The 22,411-nt window shown below is 48.3% G+C and overlaps 2 protein-coding genes and 1 long non-coding RNA gene across 3 annotated transcripts in view; 1 reads left to right on the forward strand and 2 right to left on the reverse strand.

Annotated features, from left to right (window-relative positions):
• The window catches only part of si:dkey-22o22.2 (neural-cadherin), an 83,254-nt gene that overhangs the window by 16,413 nt on the left and 44,430 nt on the right, over positions 1-22,411 (reverse strand). The window contains 7 exon segments of the mRNA XM_029128538.3: positions 182-1,178; positions 1,258-1,887; positions 2,543-2,826; positions 5,552-5,695; positions 5,897-6,083; positions 6,173-6,300; positions 10,529-10,778. Of these exon segments, the coding sequence (XP_028984371.1) occupies positions 182-1,178; positions 1,258-1,887; positions 2,543-2,826; positions 5,552-5,695; positions 5,897-6,083; positions 6,173-6,300; positions 10,529-10,778 (2,620 nt within the window).
• LOC129603123 (uncharacterized) lies at positions 11,046-12,990 on the forward strand. The gene is made up of 2 exons (XR_008692762.1): positions 11,046-11,584; positions 12,544-12,990. It is a non-coding gene; the product is annotated as an uncharacterized LOC129603123 (long non-coding RNA).
• LOC129603122 (calphotin-like) lies at positions 12,655-22,391 on the reverse strand. The gene is made up of 2 exons (XM_055503026.1): positions 14,006-22,391; positions 12,655-13,574 (listed from the first exon to the last, which is right to left on the reverse strand). The coding sequence occupies exon 1, from the start codon at positions 20,815-20,817 to the stop codon at positions 18,829-18,831; it is 1,989 nt and encodes a 662-aa protein (XP_055359001.1). The 5' UTR covers positions 20,818-22,391; the 3' UTR covers positions 12,655-13,574; positions 14,006-18,828.

Raw genomic sequence — 22,411 nt, forward strand, 5'->3', positions numbered from 1 at the left:
CAAGCTTTTTCCAACCTCTCCATCTACAGTGGGGACGTTCTCCACTGTGTGGCTCTCAGGTGTTTAATGAAAAAGAGCTAGTCTCCAGACGAAACCTCTGGACCGTCTCTGACACTGAATGACTCCAATGAAAGGCTTAGAATATGACGAGGTCAGAGCCGAGCAGAACCCTTCAACGTACCCTCATAGCTGTAGACGATGAAGTGGGTGTGTCCTGGTGAGTGGGGGTGGTCGTTTCTGTCGCCAATGACGACTGTCAGCGTGCTGGTGAAGCTCATAGGAGGAGAGCCGCTGTCCACCATAAGAATGGGGAGTCGGTGCTCTTTCTGCAGCTCACGATCAAAGGTCCGGAGGGCTGTGATGGCAGCGCTGCCGTTGCTAAAGTCTGTCAGGTTGAAGTTGGTGGCGTCCGAGGTAAGCCTCAGCAGGCGTATGGAGAAAGGGCCAGCATTGCTCGAGGCATCACGATCTGTGACGTGGAGCAGTAGGGAGGTTGCATTCATTCGTACTGCCTGGGGGGCTGCCGTGTTCTCCCACACAACAGGCCTGTAGGAGACCTCGAACTCTGGCCCGTTGTCGTTGATGTCAAGTACAGTCACCTCAATAATGGCAGTGCCGATCAGGGGTGGGTTTCCAGCATCTGTAGCAAAGACCATGATCCTATGCTGAGAGGATTTCTCCCTGTCCAGAGGTTCAGCCACGATCAAGAAACCTGACTGGTCCACCTGGAACTGACCGTAAGGGTCAGACTCTCCAGAGATACTGTAAAACAAGCGTCCATTCTGACCTGAGTCGAGGTCGTAGGCCGTGACCTGACCAACGATGGTCCCTACAGCCACATCTTCAGACATGGCGGGTAACTCGTAGAACTGAGGGAGAAACACTGGCGCGTGATCGTTGGAATCTTCTACCTGAATGACACAGGATGCCAGACTGAAAAAGTCAGCGTCTTCAGCCTTCAGGGTCAGGTTAAAAGCCCTCTCCTGGACTTTCTCAAAATCAACCTTCTTCTTAAGCTTTATCACGCCGCGTCGCTTCATGTTGTCTGTCTCCACAAAGAACTTTCTATACTCATCACCCCCAACAATGCTGTAGGTGACCACAGCATTTTCCCCCTCATCCCCGTCTGTAGTGGACACTACAAGAACCTCGCTGTTCACCTCTAGGTCCTCTGTCATCTGAAAACCCAAAGCCAAAGGTCAGCCTTGATTCATAATACCATGAGGAAAATGGCCTGACTTTCTTTGGGGAACTCACCTGAGTGGTGTAGACCTTCTGAGTAAAGATGGGCGGGTGGTCGTTGACATCTGAAACCAGTATGGTGGCTGTTCCTGTCCCAGCCAACCCGCCCCCATCCCTGGCCGCCACCACCACCAGATACCGGTCCTTGTCCTCTCGGTCCAGGGAGCGCAGCACTGTGTGGATGGTCCCTGTAGTAGCGTTGATGGAGAAAAGGTTGAGGTTGATCTCATTGCGAATGTTCTTGATGATGCTGTAGGTCAGAGTTGCATGTTGGCCCTCATTTGGGTCGTCTAAGTCCAAGGCCCGCATCTCCATGACAGATGTATCTGCAGGTGAATTTTCAGACACTTGGCCGACAAAACATCGGTCTACCTCTAAGGCTGGGCACGGAAAGAATGGTGCGTTGTCATTGACGTCTCTGACCTCCAACAGAACATCAGCAAACCCTGTGAGTCCTGCCCCTTTCTCGTCTGTTGCAAGGACTAGGAACCTCCAGGCAGCACGTTCCTCACGGTCCAGGCGGCGCTCGGCGAAGATTCTCCCGGTGCGGTCATCTATGGTGAATTCACTGTCAGCTCCCTGGCCATGGAGTGAGTAGCGGACAGCAGCCTGGTCAGCCTCCTGGTCCGGATCTGTGGCCGACACCTGTTGTTACACAAATGCATAATATGGAGGTGAAAAACCCCAGTCTTCAGGTAAAGATCTAAACATGTGAGGCGAAAAGTAGCCAAGTGTGAAACTAAACATAACAATTCGGTGACTTAAACGAGGCACTACAGGTGATGAAGAAACAGTACATCATCTACTGCACCTGTCGGCTCTGTGTCGCTAATATTGCTCCCTGGTTTGTCCTGCCTCGCTGAACAAGGGGACCACAGCTGTCACGTGTGTCACAGCAACACAAAACGCAATTAAAAGTTAATCACCAACAACAAAAGCAGAGGAGAGGAGCGTGTGGGGAGGACCAGCACCAAGCCTCAAAGCGCGTCACCACAAATCAATTCTAGCAGGCGAGAGGAAGCTGCCAGGTGGAGGCTCAACGTCATGCCACTCTGATGCGGTCCAGCTTTTCCATCTGCATATTACTGTGAGTTAGTGGAGATAGGTGTGACAAATAGAGAGGTGGAGGAAGCCAACTCTGGGTCCTTCCTGTCAGGAGGCTCCTAGCGTCTGCATCAGCTGATGTGTTGAACATACGTGTAATGTGTAAGAAACAGTCGCTTCAGGCTAATCATTAGCTGTAATACTATCAGCAGCTCTGGATAAACCAACGCCTTATTCGTGTGGTGCAGGGTCTCACCTCTAGAAGGAAAACCGGCAGCTGGGTGAGCTCCTCAGTCACCACAGCGCTGTACTCTGTCTGGCTGAAGATGGGCGCCTCGTCGTTGAGATTCACCACATGAACCACCACAAGCGTCTCGTTCTCCCACTTCCCGTCAGAAGCAACCAGCCGCAGCTCATAGCGCTGCTCCGTTTCGTAGTCCAGAGGCTGAGCCACAAAGATGGTGCCCACCTCCGGCTCCACATCGAAGGTGCCCATGGTGTTTCCCAAGGTGATCTGGTAGCGCAGTTTGGCATTGGCTCCTGTGAAGAAAAGGAGTCTGTATCGAATGAACAATTCTCATGTTGACTGACAGATGTACTGAATGCTGGTGAGTGAAACAAGCATTTGTAGGTGGGTGTCACGCCCTGAGGAGGAGCGTGACCTAGTGGCTGGTTCAGTATTGCTGGTCGTCGTTCAGGGCACGGTCAGCTGCCAGTGGCAGGTTTTGCCCCATCAGCTGCGCAGCATTTTAATACCAGAGCAGTTTCATGACGGTCGCTAGATCATCAGGCTTCGTTACCAGTTAGTAGTAGCAGTACAAATTAGTAGTAGTAGTAGTAGTTACTAATTTCCTTCTGTTGTGTCCCTATCTACCAGTTGCTGCTCCGCTTTCCATTGGACCCCTCTTCATCCTCAGTCTCCCTCTCTGACAGATCACGACCCATGCTACCTGACCCTCTGTCTGGATCTGGTTGAGGCTGCTGCATGTTACTTAACTGAAATCAGACTCAGTCAAAAGCTTCCAAACATCCGTTGTTACTGAACATCCTACCTTAGAATGCAACGGGAAGCTTTCAGCCACTCAGACTCATTTGTGTGAGCCCACCCTGAGTCATCTTTGAGTTGAAGGATGTGATCTTTGTGACATCTTTTATTGTGAACGGCATAGAATATTAATCTTGTCTCCTTGGCTCCTTTCTTATTTTCTTTAACTGTTTTTTTTTACCTCCTTTCCTAACCATTTACCTTCTCACTGTTTCCTTTTCCAACCCTCATTTTCATTGGCCTTTTCCTTGTCTACTATCTTGCTAACTTGCTTGTCTTTTTTCCTGACTACTCCTTCTGTCGTCCTACTCCTTTGTCCCTGTTCCCTTTCCTTCCACGTTTCGTTTCTTGCTCCTTCCTTGGCCTCTCCTGATCTGTCCACTACTCCTGTTTCTCTCGGCAACCTTTGTTTCCCCTTCTCCTCATTGTGTCCATGTCTCCTCCTGTCCTCCCTTGTCTCCTTGCCTTCTCCTTTATATGCCAACATATAGACATGGTAAACACACAGATGCATGAGTCCGGAGGCAGGTCCTGCTCTCTGTGTACAAGCACCAAGGAGACATTAGGAGACAAACACCATCTGGGGAGAGTTGTGTGTCTGTGTGTGTTGAGGAAAAGCCTCTGAGCTCCATCCGCTGTGACACTCACCGAGCATCTGTGTGTGTAAGGGAGTAAATGTGTGTAACAGGAGCAGCTCCAGCGGTTTTGCCCCCAGCATCCTCCCTAATGATCAGTGCCATATGGACAGATTTAGGTCAGGTCTCTGCTCTGTGAGACAGACCTGAGGGGAATTGTCCCCCAAGCATTGACTGGAGGTGGGAGCTTTTAAGGACCAAGATCATCACTAGAGCAAACTTCATTTTGATTTAAATCGCCATTAAAATATCATATGTTGCAATTGACATGTGACTACAGTAGGTGTATGTTTTCGTGGACAGGAAGAACACACACAAAGTCACTTCTCCCCAGAGTCAGTGTTGGACGAAAGTAGCAGGCGTCTCCCTGCTGACTCAGCAGATTTTAGTTAATCCAACAACATCCCATTTTTGTGTCTCCCCCTCAGACTCCCCCTCGTTTAAGATTTAATATAGCATTTAAGTACTGGTACTTTAACTATTGATTGATTAATCAGTTCCTAACAATTTTTCCTTTACAGGTTCTTTATAGAACTCTGTACAGCTGAGTTCAATGAGCGCTTAAATTAAATAAACTCATATCAATATATAACTTTGATTTGCTGTAATGGACAATTAAACAATTATAGCACTAATGGTTTGAATAATATAGGACATAAAATATGAGATTTAACCTAACTAACTTCGAGTTGCTGATGAACTTTTATTGCTGAGTCTTTTATTCTTCCTCCTCTGTCTTCTGCAGTAGCTTGTTAATGAAGCTTTCAGTATATTTTGTCAAGTGTCGAGCAGTTTCCTGCTTTTGTTTATGACCTCTGCAGTAGAGGTTTCAATTCAGAAGTGACTCAGACTGTGAGAACGGGTGGGAATTCCTAGCAAAAGGAAGTTCATGAAACACTAGTGTGAGATATGAATGAAAAAGTCACAGAATATACAAATGTGGATCCATCCATCCATTTTCTAAACCGCTTACAGGGGTGCTGGAGCCTAACCCAGCTGGCTATGGGCGAGAGGCAGGGTACACCCTGGATGGGTCGCCAGTCCATCGCAGAGCAACACAGAGACACACAACCATTCACACACACACTCACACCTACGGGCAATGGAGAGAGTCCAATCAACCTAATGCACGTCTTTGGACTGTGGGAGAACCCGGAGAGAACCCACGCAAGCACGGGGGAGAGCGTGCCGCCTCCGGGAATCGAACCCAACCTTCTTGCTGTGAGGCGACAGTGCTACCCACCTACCCACTGCACCACCATGCCGCCCAAATGTGGATCCACGCAAAGGTGTCACACATTTTTTTGAGTAAAGAGGCTTTGAAACAATGCCACCGTCATTAGGACAGAGAGCGGGGGGACAGATTTGTTTGTTGTTTGCCTTCTCCTGCTCACTGCTTCAGAGCGAAGAAGGAAGAGGAGGAGAAAGAAGTACAAACACAAACAATGAGTCAAACATCAAGGATGGAGCAGGTCTCACTATTGAGTTGTGACAGCGAGAAGAAGATGAGAACAGAGGTAGGAGTCAAGGAGATGCAGGAAAGAAGCGGAAATGAGGAGGAGAAATCTCTGTGTGTCAGACTCACCTTCATCCTTGTCGTTGGCGGTGACAGTGATGAGGATGAAGCCAACCTCTTTGTCTTCCTTCAAACTCACCTCATACATGGGCTGGGCAAACTGCGGCGCATTGTCATTCACATCCGCCACAAAGATCCTGACGTAGGCCGTGTCTGCTTGGACAAACCCAAGTAAATGTTGGTGTGTTTGTTCAGATTAGAGTAATGTCTAGATAGGATGTAAATGTTTTATGAAAGTACCAAAGATTCTTTTACTGGTGTTGGCTTGGTTCAGATGAATGTCATTTTCGATCATTTTGACGAAATTCAGACTCTGGAGGCAGAAGACTCTAAGCTCTCTCCCCTGTGTGTTACCTGTGTTGGGCTGGCCCTGCTGGCCCGGTCGGGCTGATTCCTCGCTGTCCTGCGACTGCACCTCAATCAGGTATGAGGCCTTCTGCTCACGGTCGAATAAGGCTTGGGTCACAATGACTCCACTGTGCGAGTCGATGCTGAAGAACTGTGAGTCTCCACTCTCGTCCTTCAGGATCACATAATGGATCTGCGGAAGATTAGAAAATTAGAAGACAAGCAAGCTGACAACAAGGACTAAGGTAACCAATAACCAGGGCAATTGCTGCTGGTTCTCACCTTCCCGTGCAGACCAGAGTCCAGGTCTGTGGCCGACACCTGAGTCACTGACGTGCCCATCTCTGCTCCTTCTGGAACCGTGGCCTCGTAGATGGAGGACAGGAAGAAGGGAACGTTGTCATTGACGTCTGATGAGGGGAAGGAAAAGAAGTACAGCAACAAACAGCATGTTTTACTATTGTCTGAATCTGTCTTTGTATTGTTTAAGGTCTGGCAGGAGAACACATACAGTCTGTCAAGTATGTGAAGGTTGACTGAAGTGGATTAGAGAAAAGGAAAAGAAAAAGATCAGGAAATAAACTCTCATGGAGAGAAAGGAAGAGAGTGAAGAAGAGGCAGAGAAGCTTCTGGAACATTCCCAGCAGTGACATGATTATGGAAGACAGATCCAACTCAGAGTGGAGCCCAGGACAGAGAGTCGCAGTCTTACACGCCTCTCTGCATGTTCTCTACAGCCGCCACCCACTCTTAGTCTTAGTTATTGCATAGAGACTGTGTCTGCTCCCTGACCACCTAAACTATACAAGATAACAAATCAAACATGAGTGACTTACCAGAATTTAATTTAAACATCAAAACAGTTCCTCTTAAATAAAGTCATTGTAGTGGGAGACTTGAACATTCATGTAGATGTTGTCAGCAACTGTCTCAGCACTACTTTTAACTCCTTAATAGACACTATTGGTTTTATACAGCAGGTAAATGAACCCACTCATCGTTTTAACCATACCCTCGATCTTGTCCTGACATATGGGGTTGAAATTGATAATTTAATAGTTCTTCCTCAAAAACCTCTGTTATCTGACCATTTCTTATTAACTTTTGAATTAAGCATAATTGCCCTTACAATAGCTGGAAAGAAATGTTACTATAGCAGATGTTTATCTGACAACGCTGTTGCCAGATTCAAGCAGATGATTCCATCATCTTTTGCCTCAATGTCTTGTAGATACACAGAGGAGAACAGTCACTTTGATCCTTATGAACAGGTTGACTGTCTTGTAGATGATGCTGCAGCTTCTCTACGTACAATGTTAGACACAGTGGCTCCTCTGAAGAAGAAGACAGTGAATAAGAGGAGGTTAGCTCCGTGGTATAACTCAGAGATCCGCAACCTAAAGCACAGGACCAGACAACTAGAAAGACAGTGGAGTTCCAACAAAATAAATGTAAACTGCATTGCATGGAAGGACAGTCTAATAAAATATAAAAAAGCACTTTGTGCTGCTAGAAAAACATATCATTCCTCCCTAATTGAGGAAAACAAAAACAACCACTGGTTTCTTTTCAGCACTGTAGCCAGGCTGACTAAGAGTAATAGCTGTGTTAAGCCTTCTATCCCCGTAAATCTCAGCAGCAATGACTTTATGAACTACTTTAATAATAAAATTATCGCCATTAGAAAAAACATTCAGCAGCGACCTCTTCCAAATGACAGAAAGCACTGTCTAGATCCATCAACTTTAAATTTACCAAATCCTCTGTCTTACCTAGACAGCTTCTTCCCCATAACTCATATGGAGTTAACCTCAATAATCAACTCTTCCAAGTCCTCCACTTGTCTTTTAGATCCAATCCCAACCAGACTCTAAGAAGTTCTACCTTTAATCAGCTCGTCCATATTAAATCAAATCAACCAATCTTTACATTTAGGCTATGTACCACAGGCTTTTAAGGTGGCTGTGGTCAAACCTCTATTGAAAAAACAAACCCTGGACCCTGGAGAACTAGCCAACTATAGGCCCATTTCAAATTTACCCTTTATTTCCAAGATTCTTGAAAAAATCGTGGCTAAACAATTATCTGACCACCTGAGTAGAAATAACCTGTATGAAGATTTTCAGTCAGGATTTAGAAAACATCATAGCACAGAAACAGCTCTGGTTAGAGTCACTAATGATCTTCTATTAGCTTCGGACAATGGTCTACTTTCTGCCCTTGTCTTGTTAGATCTTAGTGCTGCCTTTGATACAATTGATCATAATATTCTATTACAGACACTATAACATAGAATCGGGATTAAAGGAACAGCATTGGGATGGTTTAAATCCTATTTGTTGAACAGATTCCAGTTTGTTCATGTTAATGAGAAATTCTTCTCACAAGGATTAGCTATGGAGTACCACAGGGTTCTGTGTTTGGTCCAATTTTGTTTAGCCTATACATGTCTCCTCTAGGTGAGATTATTTGAAAGCATTCTATTAATTTTCATTGTTACGCAGGTGATACTTATATATGTCCTTGGAACCAAATGAAACAGATCAACTAGTCAAACTTCAGGGTTGTTTAAAAGACATCAAATCCTGGATGTCCCAAAACTTCCTTCAACTTAATTCAGATAAAACTGAAATTCTTATTGTTGGGCCTAAAAATCTGAGAGAGAGACTATTGAGTCAGATAGCCACCCTGGATGGCATAACATTAGCTTCAGATTCTACTTTGAGGAACCTTGGTGTCATCAGGATCTCTCTTTTACATCATACATCAAACAAATCTCCAGAACTTAGAAATATAGCTAAAATCAGAAGCATCCTCTCTCAGAGCGATGCAGAGAAACTGATTCATGCATTTGTTACCTCTAGGCTGGACTACTGTAACTGCTTACTCATAGAATGTCCTAACAGCTCCTTAAAAAGCCTACAGCTTATTCAAAATGCTGCAGCCAGAGTTCTGACAGGACTTAGAAAGAGAGATCACATTTCTCCTACATTAGCTTCTCTACACTGGCTGCCTGTAAAATGTAGGATAGAATTTAAAATTCTCCTACTCACCTACAAAGTACTCAATGATAAAGCTCCTTCTTATCTTAAAGACCTCTTAGTTCCTTATGCTCCCAGCAGAACGCTTCGTTTTTAGAGAGCTGGGCTACTTGTGGTTCCTAGAGTCTTTAAATATAGAACGAGAGGCAGAGCTTTTAGCTATCAAGCTCCTCTCCTCTGGAACCAGCTCCCTCTTCAGGTTCGAGAAGCTGACACACTCTCCACCTTTAAGATTAGGCTTAAAACCTTCCTTTTTGATAAAGGTTATAGTTAGAGATGGTTCAGGTCACAGGCAATGATTGTTAGTCACAGGAACCATCTCTTAGTTAAGCTGCAACGGACATAGACTGCTGGGGGACTTAATTTATACACTGAGCTCCTCTGTTTCCTTCTACCTCTTCTGTCCAATAACCTCCCATCGTTGTTCTATGTTCAACTAACCTTGTCTCTTTATCTCCAGTAGTTGTGCTTCTCTCCCTCTCTCTCTCTCTCTCTCTCTCTCTCTTTCTCTCTCTCTCTCTCTCTCCTCCACTCTGTCCTCACCTACAGGTATCATTTGACTCAAAGTTTGGTGTTGTGATGGGCAGCTGCGGATCCAACCATCCTGCCTGTATCCAGTCCCTGGTCCAACCGTCCTGCCTGTGCTCTGTTGTTTTTTGTTGTTGCTTTTCTCTCTCTCTATCCTCTCACCCCAACCGGTCGAGGCAGATGGCCGCCAACATCCAGCCTGGTTCTGCTCGAGGTTTCTTCCTCGTTAGAGAGGAGTTTTTCCTCTCCACTGTTGCTGTCAAATTAAATGCTTGCTGTATGTGGGATTTGTTGGGTTTAGTTGTGTGAGGTCTTACACCTTACTTTGTAAAGTGCCTTGAGATAACTTTGTTGTGATTTTGCGCTATATAAATAAAATTGAATTGATTTGAATAGATCCACACACTGTCCAACCTGGACCGCACTCCCACTAGTGAAAACTGAGTCATTAGTGAAGAAATATTTTCCAGACACGCCTCCACAATTCTACAAAGCAGCTTGTCAACTAACCTCAAGCTCTGCTAAGCCAATTACAGCGTTCGATGTTGATCTGTTCAAATCCAAAGTCAAAGCCCTCCCCCCTACTGATGCTGATGGGGGAATCACGGTGGAGGGAGAAGAGGCACAGCAAAGGGAGGGGAGGCACAGCGATGAGAGGAACAACAAAGGGAGCCACAACGAGTGGAGAAGAGGCACAGAAAAAAGGAGGGGAGGCACAAAAAGGGGAGAGGAGGCACAGCAAAAGGAGGGGAGGCACAGCGAGGGGAGGCACAACAAGGGGAGAGGAGGCACAGCAAAGGGAGGGGAGGCACTGTGAGGGGAGAGGAGGCACAACGAAGGGAGGTGAGGCACGGCGAAGGGGGAGGAGGCACAGCGAGGGGAGGCACAACAAAGGGAGAGGAGGCACAGCAAAGGGAGGCACAGCAAAGGGAGAGGAGGCACAGCAAAGGGAGAGGAGGCACAGCGAGGGGAGAGAAGGCACAATAATGGGAGGGGAGGCACAACAAAGGGAGAGGAGGCACAACGAGGGGAGGGGAGGCACAGCGAGGGGAGGCACGTTGCGTCTCACCTGTCACGTTGACGTACACGGTGGTGAAGGAGGCCAGTGGAACTGCGGCGACGTTCTGGACTCGCACTCTGAGCGTGAAGAAACGCGTTGTTTCGTAGTCAAGGTTCTCAGCCACCAGGATGGATGTGGAGCCATCGGCCCGGTTGGGCTTCATGTAGAACCGTATCGGCATGTTGGTTTCTGGCACCTGACCCTCCTCCAGGTTGTAGGTCACACGGGGGTCACCTAGGGAAGATGTGGCCCTGATGGTCTGACAGGGGGAAGAGGACGGGGTAAGAACAGAGGACGACATGAAACCTCTGGCAATTTGTTCTAGTTTACAAAGAAGCTTTGCCTCCATGATTCAGTGTAAACACAGCTGCACAGCAAACACCTCCCCAGTCACCAAGCCCGGCACAAAAGCATGCAACATTTCTGCTCAGAACCACAGGCCGTTCTTTATATGGAAGAACCAGAAGACTCCTCACACCCTGAAAAGGCTTCACTTAAAGGGCCCATATCATGCAAAATCCACTTTTTAGACATTTTGGAGCGTCCCTATGACTCTATGGGTCACACATACACACACTGAGCACGGTAGAAATGCATTTCCTGCTTTTTTCACATTTTGAAAACGTAAATTTTCTCATCCAATGAAAACAGCCACGACCTACTCTGAGGCCGTGTCCCAGTTGTCGTCACACTGGTTGAAAGTTCTCCTTGCAAATCCTGAACCACCACCCCCACAATGATCCCGAACCAAAACTGGACTTCCGCCATTTCCCCCCTCTCACTCACCGTGAACAGACCAGCACGGCAGCGCCCAAGTCCTCCCATAGAAATAGTTCGGTTCTTAGGTGTTCTAACCAACACCAAAGTCTCTTCACTTTACCAAGGGATCAACAAGTGAGGATTTGTGGGTCACTTTTATTTTTAATGGACCGGTGCCAGAAACACTGCCTCAGCATTTATACGTATGTGCATTTCAAACGAGGGTGCGTACAATGCTGGATTTGTTTCACGGCTCCTGTTGGAAAAAAAGGACCTATTCCTAAAGTCCGTCATCCACTCACTGAAGTAAGTACATGCTTGATATTTATAATGTTTTAAAATGTTAGTTTGTCCGTTTAAAATGTAGTAACCTATGTGTGAGGCAAGTTACTAGCTAGCTATGCTAACGGCTACAGTCAGTCGACCGAGCCTTTGTCCCCTTCAAATGTGCTCATGTGGGCTCCTGCAGCCACACACCTGTGTGGAGAAAAGCTAATGACTATCGGCATCGAGCGGCTACAGGCAGGGAGCGGTGGGTCTAGCGTCTGTCCTTTTTCTGTAATCACATACACCTGCGGGGAACAGCTGATCTTTATCGCCCTTCCAGCGGCGACAGACAGGAAGCGGTGGATCTAGCTCGCTGTAATAAGTTTGTGCTTGATACTTGTGATATCTAAATATGTTAGTTGGGTCTGTTTAAAATGCAGTAACCCACATGTGAGACAAGCTAATCGCTAGCGTCGCTAACGGCTACAGTGAGTCAACCGAGCCTTTGTCCCTTTCAAATGTGCTACTCTGAGTTGGTGCAACCACACACCTGTGTGGGGAACAGCTAATAGCGATGGGCCTTCGATCGGCGACAGGCAGGAAGCGGTGGATCGAGCTTTTGTCCTGTTGACGTGCTGCCGCTCCTGTTTGTGTTGCGTTAGCCGTTAGCATGCCTTTTAGCCTTTGCACTTTAGAGCTACAGCTGGTCGATCGCTACAAAAAGAACCTGCAGATGAACGCGGTTGTGTTTGTTATTACCCCGTCCTGTCCAGCCTAAATCAACTTGTGATTTGGGGTTATGTCATTGTTCTATCAAATTCTAACATGATTAGTTGGAATGATTACTGTGTTGTGTTTCAAGCTTAGTTTCTAATCAGTCACATCTCTACAATACCTGCTGCTTATCTGGTCAGTTACCGATAGCTTATACCATAGCCATTATATTTGTAGGACCAATACAATTTACAGTAAATGTAACAGTCTTTTCTATACTGTAGGAGGGCAAATCCCAGTTGCCCACATGCAAGGAGGCTGTCAAACAGAGAAATCACTGCAGACTGTTGGTACACGGACATCTGCTGCCCAGCTCAGGAGTGAAGGTATGTAAGTTTGTATGTACCAACAGTAAGATAGGTAATAGAAGATTTTAATTGGTATATACTGTTTAGATTTTATATTTGAATTGTAACAACTGTTTATCTGTTGTTTTAGCACAGACAGGCCTGTCCTCTTGTTTGGTTTAATTTTTTGTCTGGTATTGTGTGTTCTTACATTAGAGAAGGTTTTGACCTACATAATAATTAACATTTCACTAATCTACAATTCTGATTGCACTACCTTTTGTTTTGATGAGGTGATGGTGAGGACAGCCACAGCTTCCATCTGGTAGAGGACTGCTTCCGCTCAGTCTTCCAAATAGTGATGAGAACAAGGATCACCACATCTCCCTGTTTACCCTACTTTTAATGCATTTCGTCTGCAAGGCCCTGCAAAAGCTTCTCCTTCGTCCTCAAACCCCCAGACTTCTTATTTAACTCAGTAACCTATACATTGCACACTGGAGTGTGAAGGTAACAGTTTGTTCTAGCTTTGGAGTAGTGGTGTATTTTTTTGGTTTACAATAAAGTTGGCTTTAACTATTATGTATTTCACTGAACTCTGTTTCTGAAGGGAAAACACTTTTATTTAGGAAATCATAGTATTGAAATTACATGTTTTTCTCTTTCTAATATGGTAAGCTATAAAGTTGAAGCGGCCATAAATAAAACGCATATAAATTATATATAAATAAAGTTAAAAAAATTCTTAGAGTGTTGCACTCACAAAAAACACATTTTTACTCAAACTGTAAAGGAGTTATTCTACAGGTGGTCTACATCAATCATACTATGAGTGTTTTAGTGTTTTATCCATCAGGAAACTGCCTTCATCTACAACCCAAGCATGAAGAGATGGCAACTCAGATTCTTCACCCCAGGAATCCTTAGCACCAGCTCACTAGCCTCTGTAGACTAGATACCTGTAACAACTTTAGATACAGAGACATATTACTGTCAAATTTATTATGAATGACAAAAAACATAATTAAAAGCAGTAAAAATACGTTAGGTCAATATATAATTTGAACCAATGCTTTTTGTTCCCAGGTAGGTCATGCAGTGATTGCTCTAAATATTAATGCACATTTTTTAAATAAAATTGTCAGAGCAGCAGCACAAGTAAGACAAAAACAGTGAAATGTGTAAATGTAAAATGTATTTATATTATTTCAGCTATGCTCTCAAACTTATTTATTTGTATAATGTAAGCTAAAGTAGTGTTTTCTATTAACGAGAGTTTTCCAGGTAAGTCGTGTTGTGAATATTGAAGCTGCACACGCCATTTAGCATAAGCATTAGCAACCGCTAGTTGCTTTGCAAATTACATAAATCAATTAAATTGAAGTAAATGCGACATTACCAATGAGACACATCTTGCATCAGCCGAAATGTGGTGACTTCAACAGCCTCCTCTTCAGCTTCAGGGTCAGATTCGGGATCGTAGACGTATGGTTCTACTACGCTACGAATCAGCTGGCTAATGTTGTGCAGTTCTGTAGTGGGTCTTCTTCTTCTGTGGAGGATTGCGGTGGATTGCATTCTCAATGTCGCACTACTGCCACCTATTGTATCCTAACCGTGCGGTGGCTCGTATCCATGGAGCCAATTTAAAAAAAAAAACAACAACAAAAAAGGTATGCGCTTCCGCACAGAGGTGTGGTGAGCAGCTTCGCTTGCGACACGCCCAGAAAACACAGCGTTTGCTGATGGGGAGTGAGAACCACACATTGACAGGGGCAGTGTGGACGATCTAAAGGGTTTTATGGGATGAAAATTTACAGAGACCTTACTGAGACATTAAAGTCTAATATTTTTTAGAATGAAAAGCATGATATGACTCCTTTAAAGCATTGATGATTTTCTTTGTTAAAAAACATGTTGGACGCTTGTGTGAGCGGGTGTTATCCTGCACATCCGGCAGCTAAGTTAAGACACACATTTCTATCTTTTTTTCCATTCAGTTGAACAAGCAGCATGTTTTAGGGTGAATGTCATATTGTGATGGACAGTTTGGTTTTTTCAAGAGGAGTATATAAATAATATATATACTCCCCTTAAACTCCTAATCGTGCGTGTGTGTGTGGATCAGCTGCTGAAACCAAATAAATCAGAGGCAAAAAACGAAAAACAAAATACAAATATAAATGTAAATGTAAATAAGCACAACAAAAATAAAAAAGAGTAAATCAGAATGGACCACCGTGGGTCAACGCTGTCCGCTCCATGAGAACCAGGGGCAAACACTCCCCCCAATGGGAGGGTTGGCCTAAGAGAGTGGAGCCCGAGGACCCATGGTCCGTAGGGAGCCCCCCAAGAAATGCCCCTGCGCCCAGAGTGGGGTTCACCCCCAGTCCACCACCCCCACACGAGCGGAGCAGGGCCCACCCCATTGATCCGACCATGTCCACCACATCGGGCTCCCAACACAAGGTGGTGAGTGCCGGCAGAAGAGAGACCACCCACCTCCTGGAGCCACAGACGTCTCTTCCTACAACTATCAGCCTCATAGATGAATTCTCAGGACTTTCAGAATACTCTATTAACTGGACCAAATCTATAGTGCTACCACTTAACTTTAGGGTGACTAACATCTCTTTTACCACACTCCATTCAGAGAACATTAAATACTTGGGCATTGAATTGTCGTCTAGGCTATCAGAGCTTATTGCTCTAAACTAAAATCCATTATTAAAACAAATAGAAGCCAACCTCAAAAGATGGCAGTCCTTACCCATTTCACTTATGGGAAGAATTGCCACCATAAAAATTATGATCCTGCCAAAAATTAATTACATATTCTCAATGATTCCAACTCAGCCAGCCCAGGCGTGGTTTAAGATATTAGACTTCTACATCTTACAGTTCTTGTGGAAAACCAAGCCACCATGAATTAGTTTAAAAACTCTTAAAAAATCCAGATGCTGCGGCAGCCTAGAACTACCTAACTTCCACCACTATTTTCTTGCCAATAGACTGAACCATGTCCACAAATGGATAAAACCCATACCAGCAGACTCCTCCTGGATAGACACTGAACAAACATTTTGTGGAAATATTAAAGTTGCAGATCTGCCCTTTATCAGCACCAAAATCAAACATCATAGCTGTTACCAGAGCATTAGCATAAAAGCATCTCTGACAGCCTGGTGGGATTTTCTTAAAATTAATCCGTCTTCGCTTACTCTTTGCCAAAACACACCTCTCTGGAACAATCCAGACATCATACAAAACAAAAAGGCAATACACTTTCCAACTTGGCATATCAAAGGGATAACACATCTGAAATATGTTTTCACAAGAGACAAGTTCACCTCTTTTGAAGAATTAGTGTCCCACTATGAAATCACTAGTGCCAATTTCTTAGAATACCAACAACTAAAGTCAATACTTAATGCAAAAAGTAAGAATACTCCCATCCACATGCAACCACCACCAGTAATAGAGCGATTTATTGATATTTCAGGGAAAAGGACAGTATCCAAAATCTATATCTTAATTTCCAATGTAGATCAGACAGTGAGCCTTCCCATCTCTAAATGGGAAGCTGATCTCAACATCACCACTAATTACACATTATACTGTATGTTGTCCCCTACACTTTGTCTTCTAGGAGATCTAAGTGGGCTTGATCTAGAGACAAACTCATCACACACACTTCTTTCTGCCCTCTGTGTCGCAAAGAAAATCATCCTTATGAACTGGAAAACTAAAACAAATTAAGCATTACTCAGTACCTGAACAGCTTGTTAGATTATACCACCTTAGACACAGCTTCATCAAATCAATGACCAAAACTATACTCTGATTGATTCCATTTCCAGGTAAGGATGCGTGGAGCTCGGGTGCTGCGTCATGTCTGGCACAGTGGTGGGGGGGAGACTGGTGGTTGGGGGTGCCTGCTTACCTAAGGAACCGGGACAACGGGACTGGTGGATTCTGGGCTGGCCGCATGGGTCCCCTGCGGCGGGGGTGTGGTGGCTGCTGAGACCGGCAGTCCTGTGCCGGAGTAGGGCCATTTTGAGGGTTGGCGGTGCCTGTCTCCGTGGAGCGGAGGCGGGCCTCCCTGCCGGTGTGCAGGGGGCGGCCCTGGGGTTGGAGACCTGGGTGACCCTCCGGGGGTGCCTGCCTGTGCCCGGAGGGGTGTCTCTCCCCTGGGGCGCTGCCCCTGCTCGGGTGGGGCGCTGCCTGCCCTAGCGGTCCGACGTCCTCTGGTAAGTGTGAAAGAAGGGTGAGGATGGCTCTGGCTGTGCTGCGTGTGGTGCCTGGGCAGTAGTACTGCGGTCCCTGGGTCTCGGCTGTCTCTTCCTGGCTGGGGGTTGTGGGGGGCGGTGGGATGGGTAGCAGAGCCAGTCGGGAACCTGGCTCTGCGGACCCTGGTGCTCTGCTTCCCAACTACATTTCTCCACATTCATCCACTTAGGTCTGCAAGGGGCGTCCTGCTTATGGAGGGACCGGAGCTACCGGGGAGTGGTTCTGTCCCTCCCAAGTGGGATGCTGTGCATTTTAATTGCATTAGTCATATATTAGTCATGGGGGCCAGTGGACGGAGCCTTGACATTGATGGCTCTGTCTGCTGGACCCCCTCGGAGAATTGGCGATCTCCCAAAGTTCCTCATACTTAGCCACATACACATACATTTAGGGCCAGGGGTGGGCTCTTTCACTGGGGCCTGGGGCTGAGGCCAGTTGTGGCCTCGCCCACTGGCCCTGGTGGAGAGATTACCACCCAGTTTTAACTGCAAAAAGACATTTAGGGTGAGGGGGGGCACTGTCCGGGGGACACACCGTCAGCCAGTGGGCGTGCTCCTGGAGGTGTGACCCACCTTCAGTGCACTTTAGTTCCACACACTCACGTCAAAGCTGGGTTGCAGGGTTCTGGGGTGCCTTTTCCGCTGTCCTCTCCCTCTCCCGGGTTGGGGGAGTTGGGCGGGGCTCGGTAGGAGCTGCGGTCCCTGCCTGGGGCCACATGGACGGCAGGCCGGAGACCTACCCTCCCCACGAATGTGATCAAGCGAATGGTGTGGGTGCGAGAACGTATTTGAGAGTGCATTGGTTCACGTAGGATTGACTAGACAGAGTTTATGGTGTATGTGTGTTGATGTGATGATGTGTGTTGTACGTGTGGGTGGGTGTATGCGTCTGTGTTTGTGTGAGTTTGTATGCGTGTGGTGCGGTTAGAGTGTGAGGGGTCCGGTTTTCCACCCATGGTACGTTGATCGTCTGCCTGGCTGGTCTCTTTTCTGCTGACCCCCACCAATTGCTGGCCTTGTGCTGCAGGCCCGGTGTGGTGCCAGGGGATGAGGTCGGGCCGATGGGGTAGGCCCCGCTCCGCTCGTGTAGGGGTGGTGGACTAGGGGTTGTCAGGAATCGGCAGAGAAAGGACCCACATGCACAGCACAGCGACCTCAGGCAGATGGTAGGGTTTAACAGCTTATTACAGAATCACAGGCGGTCCGGGTCGTACACAGTCAATCACGGGGCTACGGTACCGGTGGAGCAGGCTGGTTCAGATTCAGGGACAGGCAGAGATTCGGTAACGGAAGATCACAGTTTACAGTACCGTAAGGGAGTAGGCTGTCTCGTAGTCGGGCAGTCAGGTTCGTTAATCCAGAGCTATCCAAGCAACAGTACAGATCAAGGAGCAGGCGAGAATCAGAAATCAAAAACAGAGCAGGATCAAAACACACGAACAGGATAACTAAGTGCTGGGAATGGATGTCTGGCATACGTACGACGATCTGGCAAAGAACTAAGGCGACAGGTGGTGGTTAAATGCAGGAAGCTGATTACTGATATAAAACAGGTGTGTGTAATGAGGACCGGGAGTGAAGCGGGGACTGCTGTGGTGTGACCAGAAACGGAAGTGCTTACAAAATAAAACCGGGAACTGGAATCAAAAACAGAAAAGTCCTTTCAAAATAAAACCAAGAACGAAAACCTGACAGTACCCCTCCCTCTAGGGCGTCTTCCACGGCGCCCACGGAAGCCCCCCCCCCCCCAAACCAGGGCGGGCGGAGGGTGGTCACCGGAGGAGGGACCGAACCCCCCCCGAGTTCATCCCCAACGGCCCCATGGGCCCAGACACCCCCCTCTTTTGGAGGGTGGCAGCAAGGGAGTCCCAGGATCGTGGTGGGCGACGGCGGAAGAGGCTTCGCCATCGCCATCGCCGTGGCAGGAGGGGGCTCACCCCAGGCGGACGGCCGTGGCGGTGGCGGAGTCGAGGCGGACGGCGCCGAAGGAGGCAGCGCCATCCAACCAGCAGGAGGCGCCGAGGGCGAGGCCACCCGTCCAGCAGATGAGGCGGGAACAGACGTGGAGACGTGGTCGGCACCGGACCACCAGGAACCGATGCAGACGCGGTTGGCGCCGGACCACCAGGAACAGATGCAGACGCGGTCGGCGCCGGACCACCAGGAACCGAGCAGGCGCGACCTCCTCCTGGAGGTCCGCAGGAGCTGCAGCAGGCGCGACCTCCTCCTGGAGGTCCGCAGGAGCTGCAGCAGGCGCGACCTCCTCCTGGAGGTCCGCAGGAGCTGCAGCAGGCGCGACCTCCTCCTGGAGGTCGGCGGGAACCGCGGCAGCAACTCCAGCTGGCGCGACCTCCTCCTGGAGGTCGGCGTGGACCGCGGCAGCAACTCCAGCTGGCGCGACCTCCTCCTGGAGGTCGGCGGGAACTGCAGCAGGCGCGACCTCCTCCTGGAGGTCCGCAGGAGCTGTAGCAGGCGCAACCTCCTCCTGGAGGTCCACAGGAGCTGCAGCAGGCGCGACCTCCTCCTGGAGGTCAGCAGGAGCTGCAGCAGGCGCGACCTCCTCCTGGAGGTCAGCGGGAACCGCGGCAGCAACTCCAGCTGGCGCGACCTCCTCCTGGAGGTCGGCGTGGACCGCGGCAGCAACTCCAGCTGGCGAGACCTCCTCCTGGAGGTCGGCGGGAACTGCCACTCCGAGGCTGACAGGAACGGGGGCTAGAACGGCGTTCTCGCAGGAGCCGACTGGAACATCGACGGCTTCTACATGGCCGACAGGAACGACCTCTACCTGGCCGACAGGAGCGGCCTCTACATGGCAGACAGGAACAGGAACGGCCTCAACCTGGCCGACAGGGACAGGAACTGGAACGGCCTCAACCTGGCCGACAGGGACAGGACTTGGAACGGCCTCTACTTGGCCGACGAGAACAGGAGCTGGAACGGCCTCTACTTGGCCGACGGGAACAGGAACTGGAACGGTCTCTACTTGGCCGACAGGAACAGGAACTGGAACGGCCTCTACTTGGCCGACAGGAACAGGAACGGCGTCCTCACAGGAGCCGGCGGCGCTGCTCTCAGGCTCCTCACAGGAGCCAGCTGGGGCCTGGACTGGGCTTGACTGGACTGGGACTGGAACCTGAGCATGACAAGGCTGAGCTGGAACCTGAGCATGGCAAGGCTGAGCTGGAACCTGAGCGGGGCACGACTGAACTGCGACTGGAGTCTGAACAGAGCATGGCTGAACTAGGGCTAGAGACTGAGCGTGGCTTGCCTGACCTGACTGAGACGTGGGATCAGGCGTGGCTGCTGGTTGCAGGCCTGGGAGTTGCAGAGCCGCACGCAGGGCAGGTTCCCTCAGAATGAGGGCAGCTGCCTCCTCAAACAGTCGGTCCCTTGTGCCCGGGTCTGCTGCTGAATTGGCCGTGTCCATCAGATGAGCGAAGAGGAACGCAACCGGGGGAGAACAGTGGAGGTGAATTCGTTGAGTGACGCTATCGGAGATGCTTGCAATTGACACGACACAGTCAGTAGGGGAACCGAGGGAATTCTCTGCCGGAGAGGAGAGCTGCTCGGTCACCGCGACCGAGGTCTCTGGGCCCTGGACCCCGGAACCGTGCCCTCGCCGACGACGTCTGGGGCGCCTGCGGCTGACCGTCGTCTGAGGCGCTGGAGCGGTGACCGGAGCGTGCACCGCCGGAATGGCGACAGGAGTGGAGACGCAAACCGCCGGAGCGGTGACAGGAACGGGAACAGGATCTGCTGAAGCCGCGACAGGAGTGGAGACGCGGACCGCCGGAGCGGCGACAGGAACAGAAACTTGAACCGCGGGAGCGGCGACGGGAGTGGCGACGGGAGCGGCGACAGGAGCGGCGGCGGAGACGCGACCAGACGATGCGCGCAGTGCGCGTGTCAAGTCCCTCCGCATTAGCCGGAGTCCATCAGAGAACGCCTGCACTCCGGGGTACTCACGCCACCAGGGCTCATCCTCCAGTATCTCGATAGCTAGTTTGACAACTCGGAGCTGGGCAGTAAGACTGGGCGCTCGGTGGAATAAATTCCATCGCTTCGGTGCGTGGTTAGGCGCGGAGCCGACGAACAGAGAGAAAAAAAAAAACTCGTAACAGACCTGGGTGCAGGTTAGCGCTGGCTGGGTCCAAGTCTGGCCAGATTTTTCTGTCAGGAATCGGCAGAGAAGAGACCCACATGCACAGCACAGCGACCTGTGCAGATGGTAGGGTTTAACAGCTTATTACAGAATCACAGGCGGTCCGGGTACTTACAAGTATTACTGATACTTATCACTACCAATATCAATAATGTATGAATATGGAAATTGTGGTGTTGTATGTCATGACTTTTATTAAGTACATGTAGTATAGGATATGTATAACAATGCATATGTGTATGTATATGATATGTATATGTTTGTATGAATAGTGCACATACCTTAACGCCAATATTGGTATTAGGTAAACCACAGTACAACAGTTGTTTAGTTATGAATGTGTTAGCCTAGGTACATCCCTGCTTATTTATTTTGCACCGATTGTTTACTTAACAGATTTGCTTGGTTTCAGCAGCTGGTTGCACCCCCCGTCCCGCGTACACACCCTAAGCAGAAACCTGTCCACCAACACAGCAACATCACACATATTTGGGATTAGCTAAATAAACCATTAAATAAACCATAAATCAAGAAGAGTATATATATTTTATATATACCCCTCTTGTTAAAGCAAAGCTGCCCATCACAATATGGCATTCAGCGTAAGATATGCTGCTTGTCAGACTGCTGGACAGAACAAAAAAAAAAAAAAAGAGACCAACCAGGCAGCGGATCCACGTACCCTGGGTGGAAAACGGGACCCCCAACAAACCAACCACACCACACGCATACACACACACACTGTTCAAATTCAACACAATTCCAACAACTACTCAATCATACGTGAACCCATGCACTTTCAGATACTCAGATACATGCGCACACCCACAGGGTGTGGGGTGGCCAAGTTGGCGCTCTAGGCGAGATCATGATTTTGTGCCCTCTACTCACCGCCCAAAGCCGGCCCTGCACACCCACACCATTCACTTATTCTCATTCATGGGAATGGGAGGTCTATGGCCTGCTGCCTTGTGTTGGGAGACACAGTCACCTGAGAGCGACACAAGGACACGTTGCATGGCGTGTTTTAGGAGATATCAGCCTTATAGGAGCAGAAATGCTGCTGAAGCAATTCCACCTTATTTAGTCTATACAAGCTGAGCTGATCTGTGTCTGCAACTGGGTCAGAACCAGGTGAACCAGATATGCACTGTATCGCTCCCACTGTTAGGTGACTGACCTCAACACGTGTGGCTGTACACTGAAACAGCACTGACTCAAAATGTTTCACGTCAGAAAAAGCAAACGTCTGAACCAAATCTACCAAGTACAGCAGTTTGGCTTGTTCCTGCCAGAAGATGAGGACAAAGCCAGTGACAGTGATTGGACTTCAACCCAAAGACGGCAGCGGTAC

The sequence above is a fragment of the Betta splendens genome, chromosome 16 (assembly GCF_900634795.4).
Source record: "Betta splendens chromosome 16, fBetSpl5.4, whole genome shotgun sequence".
Taxonomy (NCBI): domain Eukaryota; kingdom Metazoa; phylum Chordata; class Actinopteri; order Anabantiformes; family Osphronemidae; genus Betta; species Betta splendens.